The sequence below is a fragment of the Fringilla coelebs genome (assembly GCF_963513975.1).
Source record: "Fringilla coelebs genome assembly, chromosome: 3".
NCBI classification, from domain to species: Eukaryota; Metazoa; Chordata; class Aves; order Passeriformes; family Fringillidae; genus Fringilla; species Fringilla coelebs.
Window position 1 is genome coordinate 370593 of NC_140030.1, and position 17727 is coordinate 388319.

Genomic DNA, 17727 nt, shown 5'->3' on the forward strand with positions numbered 1-17727 from the left:
CGTGTCGCGGCGCGATGCCGTGTCGCGACCCAGAGCGTTTATTGGTCAGTAGCGGCCCAGCACCGTGGCCAGCAGCGCCATCCGCATGTACATGCCGTTCTCCGCCTGCCGGAAGTACGCGGCGCGCGGGTCCGAGTCCACCTCCACGCTGCGGAAACACGTCATCAGCGCGCGCCGCCCGCTCCCCGAGCCCGCCCGCCCCGGTGTCCCCCAGCCCGCCCCGGTGTCCCCCAGCCCGCCCTCGTCCCGGCACCTCTGGCACCCCTCCGGGACCCTCAGGGTCCGCCCTGGAACCACTGACGCCCTCCAGACCGGCACCCACGCCACAACGGAGCCCGTCCCCCAAGCCCAGCAAGCGCAGCCCCCGTGGCTCCGAGCTCTGCCCAGCCCTGCCCAGCACACCGCAGCCCTCCTGCCCCTGACCCCCGCACCTTCCCAGACACCCCCAGCACCCCGCAGCTCCCTGCCAGTGCCCCAGGGACCCCACTGCCCCAGGGACTCCCCAGCCCTCCCACAGCCCCCCTGCCCCGAGGACCCCTCTCTGCCCTGTGTATTTCATACCCATTCTCCCAGACACCTCCCCAGCCCCTTTCCCCCCCTCCCACCTGATCTCGTTGACACGGGGCAGGGGGTGCATCACCACCATCCTCTCCTTGGCCCGGGTCATGATGTGGGGCGTGAGGATGAACTTCCCGAAGCACTGGGGGGACACACAGGGCCCTGAGCGGGGCAGGGGGCGCGCAGCCCCCCGAGGGCAGCAGGAGCCGGGCTCCCCTCACTCACGGCCTCGTAGTCCTCGGCCCGCTGGAAGCGCTCCTTCTGGATGCGGGTCACGTACAGCACGTCCGTGTCCGGCAGCGCCTCCTCGATGCTCCCGAACTCCTCCTGCACGGCACCGTCAGGTTGGGGGGACGCGGGGCCGAGAGCGGGGGCCAGCCCCCGGCCTGCCGCTCACCTGCTGGATGCCCCGGGAGGCCACGAAGCCGGTGATGTCGGCGGGCATGCGGAGCTCGGCGGGCGTGACGTAGCGCAGGTGCACGCGGTACAGCGTCAGCAGGCGGGCCAGGGAGTGCACCGTGCGCCCGTGCTTCAGGTCACCCACCATGGTGATCTGGGGACAGCGGTCAGCCCGGCCTGCCCGGCCCCCCGGGCCCCCCCCGGCCCCCCCAGCTCACCGTCATGCCGTTGACGGTGCCCAGCTCCTCGCGGATGGTGAAGATGTCCAGCAGCGCCTGCGTGGGGTGCTCGCCCACGCCGTCCCCGGCGTTGATCACCGGCCGGCGGCAGTGCCTGGCGGCCAGCTGGGAGCAGCGGCAGGGCAGGGAGGGTGAGCGCAGGCACCACGCAATCCCCGTGGCCCCAGGGCAGCGGGACCCCGGCCCAGCTGGGGAACACATCCCTGCCCACAGAGCAGGGCACCATCCCTGCCTGCCGCGGTGGGATGGCATAGCCTGCCTCGGTTATCCCGGTCCTTCCCCAGGTGTGCCAGTCACCTCTCCTTTCCCCCACCCTGACCCCTGCTGAGCGCTGTCTGTCAGTCCTGGCATTCCAGAAGGGCATCGAGTGATTGGCAGAGTTCAAAAGATGCCTTCAACCCCTGGAGGACATTGGGCCATCCAGGTGTCCTTTGTCCCCTGAGACTTCCCCCTCCTGTACCTGGTTGATGGCTCCCTGCCCCTTCCCTGCCCCTCTCCCCGGGGTTAAAAGGAGCAGCAACCTCGTGGTTCAGGGAGTTCTGTTGGAGCTGTTGCTGCATTCAGAGGCCTGTGGGCCAGAATAAAGCTCTGGATCCAAACCCTCCAGCAGCTCCTTTTCCTTCATCCTCACCTTAAAATTTCTCTACCAGAGGCAAACCTGAGCTCCTGCATGTCTGGACTTGTCTCTATGTGCCCAGCTGCAGTATCCAGCTTAGCCAAAGGTGTCTCTGAGGTAAAAACACCACAGCTGCCACCTTTTGGTCAAGCAGCAAGGGCCAGACCAGCTCAGGCACGTCCCGTTCCAGCTATGTTGGTCACTATTCCAGTACCTGCCTCCCTGAGCCCCTCTCACCTCGACGGCGCCGGGCTGGGGGTGCCGCAGCACCAGCACGTCGGCGTAGCAGCACATGGTCTGCACGGAGTCAGCCAGCGACTCGCCCTTCTGCACCGAGGAGGTGGCCTCGCAGAAGGACAGCACCGAGCCGCCCAGCCGGCTCATGGCCGCCGCGAAGGAGCTGCTGGTCCGCGTGCTCGCCTCGTAGAACATGCTGGCCATCACCTTCCCCTGCAGGGCCGGGCTGTCAGCTCGGGGAGCCCTGCCCCCCGCCCGGCCGGGGCTGCCTCGGGGCACAGGTGTGCGCTCACCTTGAGGATGTCCAGGCTGCGCTCCTTCTGCACCAGCATGCGCAGGGTGTGCGCCACGTTGAACAGGTGGGACAGCTGCAGGGACAGGTGGCACGGGGCTCAGCGGGGGCACAGGAAGCACCACAGCCCCCGGAGCCCCGCGCCCACCTGCTCCTTGGAGAACTGCCGCACAGAGAGGACGTGCTGCCCGACCAGGGGGTGCAGCAGCGGGGAGGTCTGGAAGTGGGGGGCACGCTGAGGGGAGGTCTGGCGCGGGACAGGGCCCAGCGCATGGAAGTGGCTGTCCTGGGTCACTGCTGAATCTGTGGCACCGAGAGTAGCTGTCAGCCCACGGGGGTGCCCTGAGGAGCCCAGTCACCAGCCATGGACCCTGGATCCCCACTGTGGGCCCCTGCTGCACTCACCCGGCTCCGCTGCCTTCCTGCTGCCCTTCTCACGAGTGTCCTCAGCTGGGTGGGAGAAGGGAGCAGAGGTGTTAGGGTTGTGGGGAGAGGTGGCACCCCAGGCCATGCTCTGGTCCCAGCGTGCTGCCAGTGTGGCACAGCCCTCCTGGCCCTTGGCAACACCAGGTGAAATCAAGATGGGCCCGACGCCAGGGTGACGGTGAACCAGAGACAGGCAGTCCAAGCCCCACGTTGTGCTGTGACCCTCTCCCTGCTCACCCCACAGTTCCCAGCTGGCCACCCCCAGGTCACACTGGCAGTGAGGGTCCCCAAGGTGCCACGCAGGCTGGGGCAGGAGGGAGCAGGCGGCACGGCCGTGCCCCGTCCTACAGCACCCAGCCCTGGTGCTGGGTGCCACAAGGGGCCCGTGGTGGGCATGCAGGCAGCCCGGGGCCTGCAAGGCACCTGGGGGAGGGGATGCACTCATGGACTGCGCTTGGTGCCAGCAGTGAGTCCCCCCGACATTACCGGTGCCTCGGGCGCCCGGGCGGTGCGCGGCTCCCAGCCTCCGGAATGCTGAACGGGACACAAGGGCTGGCGTCAGCGGGGCGCCCAGCCACGCTCCCAGGCCCGCTGCCCGCCCACCCCCCTACCTGGCAGCTCGGGGTCCGAGGCTCGGTGGACGCGGGGCGGGAGGTGGAAGCGCGCGTCACCCGCGGGGCCGGGCCGGCGCGGGCTGGGGGCTCGTCCGCGCAGCGCGTCACCAGCCACGTGCCGGGACTGCTCAGGGGGCTGCAAGGAGAGACCGAGCTGGAGCTAGGGCACAGAGGGACCCCTGCCAGCCCTGTACACCCCAGTACCCTCACAGTCTCCTTGGTGGGGGCGACATGCGGCAGCAGTGCAGCTCCTGAGGTCCACTTCCTCACATCCTGTCCATAGCCAGGGGGCACCAGCACCTGCAGCCATGGCATGGATGGGATTAGGGAAACGGGGTCAGCACTGGGAGACCCCCTCTGTGACGGGGCACCCTCAATACAGGAAGGAAAGGACCTTACCTGCCCATCGATGTAGGCAACCTCCCCACGCAGGACCACCCTCCGCACGGTGCCCTTGACCTGCATGCCCTCAAAGGGGGTCCAACGGGCCTTGGAGAAGGCTGTGCTGCTGGGGATGATCCATTCCTGCTCCAGGTCCACCTGCCAGGACAGCGGGTCAGAGGCAGAAGGGTGGGGGGTGCACCTGGGGTGGGAGGGCAAGGGCACACCTCCACGTAGGTGTCCTCCTGCGCTGGTAGCCCAAAGATCTTGCGAGGGTTCTCATAGAGGCGCTGCACGATGTCCTCCAGGCTGAGCCTCCCCTCAGAGACAGCCGTCAGCAGCAGCGGCAGCATCGTCTCCAGGCCAGGGTACCCAGGGGGCGGCTCCTGCCCCTGCTTCTCCTCCAGCGTGTGGGGAGCTGCAGGACGGGGCTGCTCACCGGGGCTGTCCCCACCGCTTTCCCCACCCCGTGGCCACCATCCCTGGGCTAACCGTGGTCAGTGGCAAAGCAGTCGATGATGTCCATGTTCTCCCAGAGCGCCTCCACGTCCCGGCGCGTGCCCAGCTCCGGCCGCACGGCTGCACGGCCCTTCCCCAGGCGGCCCAGGTCGTCCTGGCTCAGGAAGAGGTGGTGCGGGGCCACCTCGCACGTCACCGGGATCCCTCTCTGCTTGGCCGCCTTGATGAGGAGGATCTGGGGCACCCGTGGTTAGTGGGTGTTGCACTGTGATTTCAAGGCTTACCCCAGAACCCGGGTCCCTCCCCTGAAGATTCCCTTCCAGGTGTGTCAGTCACCTCTCCTTTCCCCTCCCTGACCCCTCCCAGCACTCTCTGTCAGTCCTGGAATTCCAGAAGAGCACTGAGTGATTGGCAGATTCAAAGGATGCCCTCTAACCCTGGGGGCATTGGGCCATCCAGGTGTCCTTTGTCCCTTGAGACCTCCTCTCCTGTACCTGGCTGGTGGCTCCCTGCCCCTTCCCTGCCCCTCTCCCGGGTAAAAAGAGCCAGGAACCACACAGTCCTGGAGTTCTGTTGGAGCTGTTGCTGGATCCAGAGGCCTGTGGGCCAGAATAAAGCTCTGGATCCAAACCCTCCATCAGAACCCACTCCTTTCCTTCACCATCCCCTTAAAGCTTCTCCACAGAGGGAACCCTGAGGAGCAGCCCCTGTTATGGGGGGAGGCTCCATCCCAGCCCCAGCAGAGCTCCTGCACGCCTGGACTTCTCTCCACGTGCCCAGGGCAGCACCCAGCCAGCCAAAAGTGTCTGTGGGGTGAAACACCACCCAGCCATGGCCAAAAGGGTCTGTGGGGTGAAACACCACACAGCCATGGCCAAAAGTGTCTGTGGGGTGAAACACCACCCAGCCATGGCCAAAAGTGTCTGTGGGGTGAAACACCACACACCCATGGCCAAAAGTGTCTGTGGGGTGAAACACCACACAGCCATGGCCAAAAGTGTCCCTGGGTGAAACACCACCCAGCCATGGCCAAAAGTGTCTGTGGGGAGAAACACCCCACACCCAGCCAGCCCAAAGTGTCTCTGGGGTGAAACACCACAGTGCCGCTATTTGGTCCAGACGCAGGGCCAGACAAGCCAAGGCCCATCCCATCTGGTAATATTGGTCATACCCCAATAAGTGGGGAACCCACAGGGCCCCGTGCTCCATCCCTGGAACCCAGAGCTCGCCCTGCTCACCTCCTCCCTGCGGGCCACGTGGCAGATGTGGACGGGGCGCTGGTACAGCTGGGCCACCATCAGCACGGCGGCCACTGTCTGCCTCTCTGCGTGTGCCACGATGGGCAGGTGCCGTGGCCACTGCTCCAGGTGCTGGGGGAACAGGGCTGGTGGGCACCGGAGCCAGGAGCAACCTGCCCCGTGCCAGCCCCTGCCGTCCTGCTCACCTGCATCCACAGCGACACGTCGTCCATCCGCAGGCTGGAGAAGGTGTCGTTCAGGTACATCTTGAGCCCGGCGGCTGCGCCAGCCAGGGGGCCCAGAGTGCCAGCATTGTCCAGGGAAGCCCCCAGAAAGAGAGCAAAATCGCAGCGGGCCCCAGCCTCAGCCAGCTGCACGACAAGAGGCAGCAGGTGCTGCAGTGGGACCAGTCCTGCCACCAGCAACGAGCCCACCACTGACACTGAGCCCACCATGGACTGAGCCCACCATGGACACTGAGCCCTCCATGGACACTGAGCCCACCACGGACACCGAGCCCACCACGGACACCGAGCCCACCAGGGACACTGAGCCCACCACGGACACCGAGCCCACCACGGACACCGAGCCCACCACGGACACTGAGCCCTCCACGGACACTGAGCCCACCACGGACACGGAGCCCACCAAGGACACTGAGCCCTCCATGGGCACTGAGCCCACCATGGACACTGAGCCCACCATGGACACCGAGCCCTCCATGGACACCGAGCCCACCACGGACACCGAGCCCACCACGGACACCGAGCCCACCATGGACACTGAGCTCACCATGGACAGTGAGCCCACCATGGACACTGAGCCCACCACGGACACCGAGCCCTCCACGGACACCGAGCCCACCATGGACACCGAGCCCAAGGACAGTGAGCCCTCCATGGACACTGAGTCCACCAAGGACACTGAGCCCACCACGGACACTGAGCCCTCCATGGACACTGAGCCCACCACGGGCACCGAGCCCTCCATGGACACCGAGCCCTCCATGGACACCGAGCCCTCCATGGACACTGAGCCCACCAAGGACACTGAGCCCTCCATGGACACTGAGCCCACCAAGGACACTGAGCCCACCATGGACACCGAGCCCACCAAGGACACCGAGCCCAACATGGACACCGAGCCCAACATGGACACCGAGCCCACCACGGACACCGAGCCCTCCATGGGCACTGAGCCCTCCATGGGCACTGAGCCCACCAAGGACACTGAGCCCACCAAGGACACTGAGCCCTCCATGGACACCGAGCCCTCCATGGACAGTGAGCCCACCATGGACTGGCACAGGAGGGGATGTAGGCACCAGGCTGGCAGCGGCTCCTCACCTTCTGTGCCAAGGCGAAAGAGGTGGCATCGGTGACAGCAGGGCTGGTGTTGGGCATGGCACACACCATGGTGACACCCCCGGCCAGGGCGGCTGCCGTGCCTGATGCAAAGTCCTCCTTGTGGGTGCCACCCGGCTCACGGAGGTGGACGTGGACATCGATCAGGCCTGGGGAGTGTCAGTGTCAGCACCGGCAGGGGCTGGCCACAGGGACACAAGGGACAAGGCCGTCCTGCCAGCACAGCAGCATGGAAACATCTCTGCAGCACCTGCAGATGTGCCCAGCCCAGCTCCCAGCGCTGTCCCCATGCCATGCTGTGCTCTGGGGCCACTGAGCACCCACCTGGCAGACGGATGAGCTTCTGGGAGGTCATGCAGTCCACGTGCATCTTCAGTGGGGGGGCTGCCCCAATCTGGCCCAGTGCCTGCAGGAAGAGCAGCCGTGAGGCAGGACCCAGGGTCAGGAGCAGGGGTGAGGGTGACAATGCCTGTCCGAGGTGCCCCCCAGAGCCAACCCCTGCACGGTGACACCCACACACAGAGCCTGCCCTGCAGCACCACAGCAGGACTTCTGTAACCCCGCTTTACCCCCTTTCCTTGCACCCACGGTCCCCAGGCGCCCCAGCCCACCTCCACGAAGAGCTTTGTGCACTTGATGTCGATGATGAGGGGCACGGAGTAGTCGACAGCCAGGCGCCGGGTGCGGTAGCCCTTGGTGACAAAGGAGGAGAGGCGGCGGCCCCCCGAGTTGCGCATGGACAGGTTAATGACCATCTCAAAGTGGTTCTCGGCCAGGTAGTCCAGGATGCTGCGCTGGCTCTCCCGGGCACCAGCCTCACTGCTGTCAGCCTCCTCAAAGTGCCAGTCCACAGCCTTCACCTGCAGGCAGGCAGTGACCCCGTCAGGGCCCTGCCACACCCCGGCAGTGACCCTGGCCCCGCAGGCCCCCAGCCCTGACCTTGATGCCGTGCTCGGTGTAGAAGTCGGCGGTGCCAAGGCTGGCATACAGGTTGTAGCCGAGGCTCTCCAGCGTCCGCACCGTGGGCAGCAGCTCACTCTTGTTCTGGAAGGAACCGGGGGCCGGTCAGAGGGCAGAGAGGGAAGCCCAGCCTCGCAGCAGTTTGACCCCACGTACCTTGTAGCTGCCGATGGTCAGCAGAATGTTCTTCTTGGGGATCTTGAAGCCGGTGCTGAGCATGGCCTTCAGGTACGCCTCGCAGCGGTTCTCCCCAAAGCAGGCAACCTCGCCCGTGCTGGTCATCTCCACACCCAGCACCACGTCAGCGCCCGCCAGGCGTGAGAAGGAGAACTGGGGCACCTGGGGGCAAGGGGATGCTCAGGGACTGCCTGGCCCTGCACCCCAGCCCGGCCCCATGACCCCCACTCACCTTGACACCAACGATGCCTGTGCCTGTCATCAGCCCCACGGGCTCCACATCCTCACCCATGATCACCTGGCTGGCCAGAGCCACCAAGTCCACGCCCAGGGTCTTGGAGACGAAGGGGAAGGAGCGGGAGACACGGACGTTGCACTCTATCACCTTCAGCTGGTCATCCTAGGAGAGAGGTGACAGGATGAGGCAGGGCTGGGATGTGGGCTGTTCTCCCGGGCCGTGCAGTCCCCAGTGCCAGGTACCTTGGCGATGAGCTGCAGGTTGAAGGGCCCTGTGACCTGCAGCTCCTGCCCAATGGCGTGGACAATGGCCTTGATGCGCTCCAGCGTCTTGGGGGTGATGTCCTGCGGGGGGGTCACCAGCGTGGCGTCCCCCGAGTGCACCCCAGCGTTCTCCACGTGCTCCGAGATGGCGATGGCCACCACCACGCCGTCACAGGCCACCGCGTCCACGTCGATCTCCTGTGAGCGGAACGTGGTCACAGCCCGTCCCTGGGATGGGGGCTGGGGCTTTCAGGGGGCATCCCAGGGCTGGAGCAGCCTCCTGGACAGACCTTGGCTTCCTGGATGAACTTGGAAATGACAACAGGCTGCTCCTTGGACACAGCCACAGCGTTGCTCAGGAACTTCTCCAGGTCGCTGTCCGAGTACGCCACGTTCATGGCAGCCCCGCTCAGCACGTAGGAAGGGCGCACGACACAGGGGTACCCCACCTTGCAGCAGAAGTGCTTGGCTGACTGCAGGAGAGGAGGAACTCAGCACACACACAGAGAGCCGCCCTGGGGCAGCCCTCTCCTGTTCGCTGGGCCCACCTCCATGTTGGAGAGCTCCTTCCAGAGGGGCTGGCTGATGCCGATGGAGTCCAGCAGGCGGGAGAACTTGAAGCGGTTCTCGGCGGAGTCGATGGCCTCCGGGGAGGTGCCCAGGATGCGGCACTGCTGCCGGTGCAGGGCCATGGCGATGTTATTGGGCAGCTGCCCGCCCATGGACAGGATCACACCCTCAGGGTTCTCCAGCTCGTAGATGTCCATCACCACCTGCAGCACAGCACGGGGCAGGGGCAGGGCTGGGACAGAGCCATGGCAGCCCTCACCCAGCCCTGCAGCTGGCAGGCCCCAGCCCCCTCACCTCAAAGGAAATCTCGTCGAAGTAGAGGCGATCACACATGTCATAATCGGTGCTCACTGTCTCAGGGTTGTAGTTCACCATGATTGTCTTGAAGCCCATCTATTGTGGGTGGGACAAGGTGAGCCCAGAGCCCCCAACCAACCCCTACCCAGCCTCGTCCTCTGAGCAGGGACACCCACCCCTCACTCCACGGGGTGCTGGGGCCCGTCTGACCTTGCGGAGCTCCTGGATGCAGCCAACAGCACACCAGTCAAACTCCACGCTGCTGCCGATGCGGTAGACGCCCGAGCCGATGACCATGACGTGGGGCTCACGGAAGGCCAGGTCGTGCTCGGAGCCATTGTAGGTCAGGTACAGGTAGTTGGTTTGGGCTGGCCACTCTGCTGCCACAGTGTCGATCTGCTTCACCACCGGCAGGATCTTCAGGTCGCGCCGCATCTTCCGCACGGCCAGCTCGGTGCTGCACAGAGCTGGGTGAGTGCCAGGAGCAAGGCAGGGGGCGGAACAGGGCCGTCCCCTCCCCGTCTCACCTAAGCACGGCCAGGGCCACCTGCTTGTCGGAGAAGCCGAGCTGCTTGGCGCGCTGGAGCACGGCGGGGGGCATGGTGCCCTGCTGGCCACGGTAGGACTCCAGCAGCACGGCGTGGTCCGTGATGTTCTTCATCTTGTGCAGGAACCAGCGGTCGATCTTGGTCAGCTCATAGAGCCGCCCGATGGAGTACCCGGCCCGCAGCGCCGCCGCCAGCACGAAGATTCGCTTGTCCGTTGGCGTCTCCAGCTCCTGCCAGGCCAAGGGTTGAGGGTGGCCGAGGGAGGCAGGGGGCCACCTCGCCCCCCAGAATGGCACAGCACAGACACCCAGACCCCAGTGCTCACCATGTCTGAGACCGGCTTCACCGTGTGATCAAAGCCCACGCAGTTCTCATCCACCATCCTCAGAGCCTTCTGGAATGCCTCCTCAAAGTTCCTCCCAATGGCCATGACCTCCCCTGCACAAGGTGGGGTGAGCAGGCTGGTCCCGTGCCCGCCACGTGCCCCACCAGTGCCGTCCCCCTGCGCTCACCCACGCTCTTCATGGAGCTGCCAATCTTGGTGCTGACACGCAGGAACTTGCTGAGGTCCCAGCGCGGGATCTTCACCACGCAGTAATCCAGGCTGGGCTCAAAGCTGGCCGTGGTGGAGTTGGTGACGGAGTTCCTGAGGAGGCGACGGGGTCAGCAGCTGGGGCCACCCCACCAGGGCAGCACCCCATCCCACACTGTGGGGGTACCTCACCTGAGGAGGGGCAGGGGGATGCCCAAGGCGAGTTTGGCAGCCACATAGGCCAGCGGGTAGCCCGTGGCCTTGCTGGCCAGGGCCGAGCTGCGGGAGAGCCGGGCATTCACCTCGATGATGTAGTACTGTGGGCAGCAGGCAGGCAGGGTCAGGGGGTGCCGTGGAACAGGCCAGGCTGGTGACACGGCCAGACCCACGGTGTCCCAGAGACGCTGCAGCACAGGGGCCTGCTGTGGCACAGCCTCGTGGGACAGCGAGGGCAGGAGCCAGATCCCCCAGGGCGAGCTGGCTGGGGATTGGGAGAGGGAGCCAGAACCCGCAGGGGGCTGAAAGTACCTGCTCTGACTCGGGGTTGAGGGCAAACTGGATGTTGCACTCGCCCACGATGCCCAGGTGCTGCACCACCTTGATGGCTGTGCGCCTCAGCATGAAGTACTCGGTGTCATTGAGGGTCTGGCTGGGTGCCACCACAATGGACTCGCCCGTGTGGATCCCCAGTGGGTCCAGGTTCTCCATGTTGCACACCTGGCAGCAGGGAGTGGGGGTCACTGCTCCACGTGCTGTCCGTGGTGCACTCCTCCCAGTTCCCACCACATCCTCCCCTGCCCAGTCAGGACTGGGATAAGCGGGGTGTCCCACGGGGTGGGCAGTTGGGGTGGACACCCCAGCAGAGGGGTGCAGGGCTCTGTTCACAGAGTGCAGCTCCCAACGGCACACAGCAGCTGTGCCAGCACCAGCAGAGGCACTGGGGAGCCCTCCTGGGGACGAGGTGCAGCACAAGCCCCCAGCCCCTGCCCCACGTCCGTCCCTCTGCAGCAGCCCAGGGGCCTCCCTCCATCCCGTACCGTGATGCAGTTGTTGTAGGCATCCCGCACCACCTCATACTCAATCTCCTTCCAGCCTTTCAGGGACTTGTCCACCAGCACCTGGGAGGTGTGGGTGAAGGCCTGGCTCACCAGAGCCACCAGCTCCTCCCGGTTGTTGGCAAAGCCGGAGCCCAGCCCGCCCAGGGCGTAGGCGGAGCGCACCAGCACGGGGTACCCCAAGCGCTCAGCTGCAGCCTGTGCCTGCAGAGAGCAGTGGGGTCAGGAAGAGGAAGGGCAGGAACAGGAAGGGTCAGGAAAAGGAGGGACAGGACCCTGCCCTGCCCCACAGCCCCCCAGACCACTCCAGACCTGCTCCAGGGAGGCAGCAGCCTCGCTGGGCGCCACGTGCTCCCCGATCTCCTCCATCTTCTCCACGAAGACCTTGCGATCCTCTGTCATCTCAATGGAGGCCACGGGGGTGCCCAGCACCCGCACGCGGTACCGCTCCAGGACACCCGCCTTGGTCAGCTCCACGCCACAGTTGAGGGCTGTCTGCCCCCCGAAGGTCAGCAGCACCCCATCAGGCCGCTCGTTCCGGATCACCTGGGGGCACGGGGACAGAAACCACGGTGGGTCCTGTGCTTTCCAGCTGCCTTCTCACCTGTGCTGCCCCTCAAGTCCCTTCCAACCCCAGCCAGCCCTACACCAGGCCAGCCCAGCCCTCCCTGACCCCCCAGCTCTGCCATCCCTGCACTCCCAAATCGCCCTCTCCCAGCCAGCATCCCGCAGTGCTCACCTGGGTGACGTACTCAGGGGTGATGGGCAGGAAGTACACCTTGTCTGCCAGTCCCTTGGAGGTCTGCACCGTGGCGATGTTGGGGTTGATCAGCACCGTCTGGATGTTCTCCTCCTTCAGCGCTTTGATGGCCTCATGGGGAGCAGAGGGGTCACTGCTGGTGGCCCTGGGCCCCGTGGCCACTACCGCCGCCCCTGCCCTGGGACTGGCACTCACCTGTGACCCTGAGTAATCGAACTCGCCCGCCTGCCCAATGGAAAGGCCACCGGAGCCCAGGATCAGCACTTTGCGGGGCCGGGCCGCCTCCGAGTCCCCCGCTGGTGCCTTGGTGTAGGTCAGCCACTGCTGCAGGCGCTCCCGCACTGGGGGGATGCGGCACGCTGGGGACGGGGCACCCCACGCTCAGCCCCGTCCGGCGTCCCTCGGCCCACGGTCCCGGCTGTCCCTCACGCTCACACCCACCTGTCCGGGCGCCGCCCTGCCCATCCCGCAGGTCCCGTGCCACCTCCACGAAGACATCAAAGAGACCCTCCAGGTCCGTGGGGCCGGCGCAGTGCTCGGGGTGGAACTGGACACTGTGGAGGGGGTCAGGCAGGGCACGCCCCACAGCCACAGCCCCCCAGCCCCACGCTGCGGCCCCAGGCCCACCTGAAGAAGGGCTTGCTCTGGTGGACGAGGCCCTCGTTGGAGGCGTCGTTGGCGTTGGTGAAGAGCGGCAGCCAGGCGGGCGGGAGGCTGCCCGCGCGCACGGCGAAGCCGTGGTTCTGCGCCGTGATGAAGCAGCGCCGCGTGTCCTCGTGCACGCAGGGCTGGTTGTGCCCGCGGTTCCCGTACCTGGGAGGCGCACACACAGCGGTCAGCCAGCCCCCGCGGCCGCACCCTGCGCCCACTCCGGACCCCAGCTCGTTGTGGTTTGTTTGGGGGATCCCCGGGCCCCCTAAGCTGTGTGCTCACTGGTAGCAGCCGGCAGGCAAGGAGACTCCACACGGCTTCTGAGGGTGCTCATGAGGTGAGGGTTTACTGGGGATCCCACCCCGGGGAGCAGCATGGCTTCTGAGGGAGAAGGGGGGAAGGGGGAGGGAGGGAGGGCGAGCCTGGGGAGAAACGGGGCTAAGAGAGACTCTGGTCTCCCCCACACAGCCCAACAGGGAGATTCAAAGTGGGCGCAGAATAAGACTTGGGCCAGTGGGATTACAGATACCTGATACTCCAGGGGAGGATCCCAAGCTTGGAATAAACCCTACATTTTTGAGGGGTGAGACAGAGCACACCATTTAACTAAAATGTAACACCATGCCCACTCACTTCATCTTGTAGGTAGAGGCACCGAGGGCCAGAGCAAGCAGCTGGTGGCCCAGGCAGATGCCAAAAATGGGCTTGGGCTGGGGTGCATCCAGAAGCTGGCGTAGGCTGGACACTGTCTCCTGGCAGAGCTGTGGGTCCCCAGGGCCATTGCTGATGAACAGCCCGTCAAAGTCTGTGTCAAGAGAGCAACAGGGTCAGAGTGGGGCCCCCCAGCCACTCAACATTACAGAGGGGCCCCCAAGGTCCCCACAGGCTCACTGCAGGCACTCCTGGCTACCAGCAGAGAAGCACCCTGAGCTTGTGGCTCCCCCGACACCCCAGCAGGCTTAGAACCAAGGTGTTCTGACCCCACAACACCCATTCAGGTGGCAGCAATGCCCTGCCAGTCCCCTATGATGCCCCAAGTCACACCAATACCACAGTCCAGAGTCCTCCACGCCAACCACAGCAAGGCACCCTGAGCCCATGGCTCCTGTGGTGCCACACCGAGGGCCTGAGCCCCAAAGCCCCCAGGAATGACAGCACCAAGGCTCCCCACCCCACAGGACACAGGTGAGCAGGACACAGGTGCCTGCTGTCCCCAGCACCAAACATGCAGACAGCGCCACACCCCAGTCCCCCCAGTCCCCCCACGCCCCTTGGTGGAACCCAGACTGTCCCCAGCCACTGCCATCTCACCTGCAGGGTCCAGCGGGTGGTCCCAGGGCACCACAGTGACAGCAGCCCCCCGCCTGCACAGGCACCGTATCTGGTTGTTCTTCAGGCCGCAGTCGAGGGCGGTGACACGCAGGGACCCGCCCGGGTTGAACACTCGCGGTGCCTGCAGGGAGGGGAGAGGATCACCCAGGCTGCTGCTGGGCCAGCCCCCCACAGCCAAGGGCTGCACAGCCCTCGGCCGCCCCCAGCCCCGCCCAGAGCCCACCACACCTTCAGCGACACCTCCTGCACCAGGTGCTTCGTGTTGGGGTCCTCAAAGGGGAGGCTCCCCTCGGGGGTCCCATCCGGCACCAGCTTCCCCAGCAGCGTCCCCTTCTCGCGGATCTTCTTTGTCAGCGCCCGGGTGTCCACCCCTGCAAGCGGGCTGTGAGACACGGCCCCACGGCCCCGGCCCACCCCAGCAGGACCCTGTGCCCCAGCAGCATCACCACCCCCAAATTCCAACAGAGGGTCCAACCCCAGGTGGGCAAAATTCAACAGAGACGGGTCTGCTTTCAGAACTGGCAGACCCACAGCCCCCACGCCACGCTGCTGTCTCCCCAGTCCCACCTTCCAGCCCGGGGATGTTCTGCTCCTTCAGCCACTGGTCCAGGGACTGGGATGAGCTCCAGTGGCTGGGGGTCTCTGAGCACTCGCCCACCACCAGTGCGGCCACGTGGATCTTGCTGGACTCAAACCACTGGGGGGACAGAGGGTGAGCAGGGCAAGGCAGAGGGTCACCAGCCCAGGAGAAACCCCATGGAGCACAGACCCCATTCCCACAGCACAGGACCAGCCCTCCCACTGCTGGGTTGTCACTTGCCCCCACCTTGCCCACACCTATCACAGCGAGGCTGAGCCTTAGTTCAGCAAAGTCCCTGGATAGGGGAGCCCCAGAATGGGGTGTCCCGGCCCCCACAGCGCTGCTGGACCGCAGCCCACTGCCCACACGGCCCATGCCACCGGACCCCCTAAGCTTGGCACAGCTGCAGCACAAACCAAGCCCACGGGAAAGCACCACTGCCTCCAGCCACAGCCTCACCAGCGAGGTCTGGCCACACCGGTACGTCCCGTGCCATGGGATCAGGGCACTGGCTCCCAGAGCACGGGCCACAGCACAGACCCACCCAGGACAGCCAGGAGAAGGCTGCTGACAGCGAGACCCCGCAGGGTGGGCGTGGGGAGGCCGGCGCGGCACGGCCGCAGCCGGGCTGGACTCTGCCCCGGGACAGACGGCGTGGAGGCCAAGGGGCTGGAGGGGGCTGGGGCCTGAGCAGCCCCTCTGCCCAGCCCGGCCCTGGCACAGGGGCTCGAGATTCCCACCTTGCCAGAGAGCCCAGCTGAGGAAACACACGGCCTGTACCCTGCAGGCTGCCAGGGACACACGGCACTCACCCCACAGGGACACACGGCACTCACCCCACGGGCAGCCAGGGACACACGGCACTCACCCCACAGGGACACACGGCACTCACCCCACAGGGACACACGGCACTCACCCCACGGGCAGCCAGGGACACACGGCACTCACCCCACAGGGACACACGGCACTCACCCCACAGGCAGCCAGGGACACACGGCCCGCGCCCCACGGGCTGCCAGGGACACACGGCACTCACCCCACAGGGACACACGGCACTCACCCCACGGGCAGCCAGGGACACACGGCACTCACCCCACAGGGACACACGGCACTCACCCCACAGGCAGCCAGGGACACACGGCACCCACCCCACGGGCTGCCAGGGACACACGGCACTCACCCCACAGGCTGCCAGGGACACACGGCCCCACGGGCTGCCAGGGACACACGGCCCGCGCCCCACGGGCAGCCAGGGCACCCCGATCCCAGCGCTCGGGGGTCTCCCCTGCCCAGCCCCGGCCCTCGCCATGCCAGACCCCACAGCGGCCCTGCAGCGTCGGAGTCAAACCTCTCCGTGCCACCATGTGCCACTCGCTGTGCCCTGGCACCGTCCCGCCCTGCCACCTGGTGCCACCCTGCAGCGTCCCGTAGTGCCACCGCCACAGCGGCACCGGGGCAGGACACGCAGCCCCCGGGCCCCGCTCACCCTGCTGAGGCCGAAGGCGTCGGGCTCGTCGCGGGGCACGCCGTAGTTACCGACCAGCGGGTAGGTAAGCACCAGGATCTGCGCCTTGTACGAGGGGTCGGTGAGGGCCTCGGGGTACCCCACCATGCCGGTCTGGAACACTGCGGGGATGGGCACGGGGTGATGGGGGCACCGCGCCGGCCACAGCCAGGCCCGTCCCGGCCCCGCGCCCCGGACAGGCCCCACGGTGGGCCCCGGGATGGGGGAGACACCGGGCTGGGCGGGATCCGCTCCTTCCCGCTCCCGCTCCCTCCCGCGCCGCCCCACGGCATCCCGGGCCCCGGACACACTCACCGACTTCCCCCGCGGCGGCGGCCCCGACGGCCCCGAAGGGGCGGCCGGGCAGCACCGACCCGTCCTGCAGCACCAGCCGGGCCATGGCGCCGCCACGTGCGCTCCGCTCCGGGACTCCGCGGCGGCGACCGAGCGGGGCGCGCCCGCCCGAACGCAGCGGCGGCGGGAGGATCCGGGGCGGGGCGGCGCCGGCACCGCCCCCGGGGCGGGACAGCGGCACCTGGGACACCGGCCGCGGGGCGATGGCGGGGCGATGGCGGGGCGATGGCGGGGCGATGGCGGGGCGATGGCGGGGCGATGGCGGGGCGATGGCGGGGCGATGGCGGGGCGATGGCGGGGCGATGGCGGGGCGATGGCGGGGCGATGGCGGGGCGATGGCGGGGCGGAGGGAAGCATCGAGCCAGGGCCTGACCGCTGGTTCGCGGGGCACTGCCGGAGGTGCTGGCGCAGGCGAGTACCGGGGCCCTGGCGGAATCAGGATGGCCGTAAGACCGGAGGGGAAACTCGCTGTCCTTCCTGGATCGCGACAGCTGCTCCGAAGCTATCAAGAAAGCGAGAATGATGCTAGTGTGTACCACAGCGCATCCCGTTTGTTTAATCTACTTTTGACACACATAGACCAGGGGAGAGCGCGAACGCAGTCCCCCACTACCACAAATTATGCAGTCGAGTTTCCCGCATTTGGGGAAATCGCAGGGGTCAGCACACCCGGAGTGCAAGGGATGAGCCTCGCCCTGGGAAAACCACCTGCCTGATCATGGTGTCTCCCCTGCCAGGTAAGTATGCCCGACACCGCACCCCGCCCGCCGGCCCCGCCCGCCGCACGCCCCGACAACACACCACCAGCCCCGCCCCGGCCCCGCTCCCGCCCGGCCCCGCGCTGCGGCCCGGCCCGCACGGCCCGGCACGGCCCGGCCCGAGCAGCGCCCGCGGACGCGCCGGGACAGCGCGGGCTTGGCGCGGGACGGGGCCCGGCATGCCGCGCGGCGCTCTCGAATTTGCATGGACACGCCCCCAGCAGCGGCAGCGCCGTTACCGGTCCCGGGCGCTCCCGCCGGCCGTGGCCGGCCCTGCCTCCCTGCCCGCGCCGTCTCCGTGCCCGCCGGACCCGCGGGAGGGTCA

At 66.8% G+C, this 17727-nt stretch overlaps 1 protein-coding gene across 2 annotated transcripts; it reads right to left on the reverse strand.

Annotated features, from left to right (window-relative positions):
• Positions 1-24: 24 nt before the first annotated feature.
• Positions 25-16741, reverse strand: CAD (carbamoyl-phosphate synthetase 2, aspartate transcarbamylase, and dihydroorotase). Of its 2 annotated transcripts, XM_084201807.1 has the most exons (45): positions 16606-16741; positions 16273-16412; positions 14774-14903; positions 14435-14577; positions 14186-14327; positions 13508-13679; positions 12851-13036; positions 12665-12777; positions 12419-12564; positions 12203-12334; positions 11776-12009; positions 11446-11667; positions 10937-11125; positions 10601-10725; positions 10389-10522; positions 10202-10314; positions 9856-10106; positions 9539-9785; positions 9326-9424; positions 9010-9234; positions 8752-8934; positions 8441-8659; positions 8193-8360; positions 7940-8122; positions 7763-7867; positions 7435-7683; positions 7148-7229; positions 6806-6972; positions 5666-5830; positions 5460-5591; positions 4255-4456; positions 3990-4180; positions 3781-3921; positions 3592-3681; positions 3379-3517; positions 3254-3301; positions 2747-2791; positions 2490-2644; positions 2343-2417; positions 2050-2262; positions 1176-1301; positions 956-1111; positions 784-885; positions 606-700; positions 25-148 (listed from the first exon to the last, which is right to left on the reverse strand). In XM_084201807.1, the coding sequence occupies exons 1-45, from the start codon at positions 16688-16690 to the stop codon at positions 46-48; spliced, it is 6762 nt and encodes a 2253-aa protein (XP_084057933.1). In that variant the 5' UTR covers positions 16691-16741; the 3' UTR covers positions 25-45. The 2 variants fall into 2 exon arrangements, with proteins under 2 accessions (XP_084057933.1, XP_084057934.1); XM_084201808.1 differs by lacking the exon at positions 3254-3301.
• Positions 16742-17727: the final 986 nt, after the last annotated feature.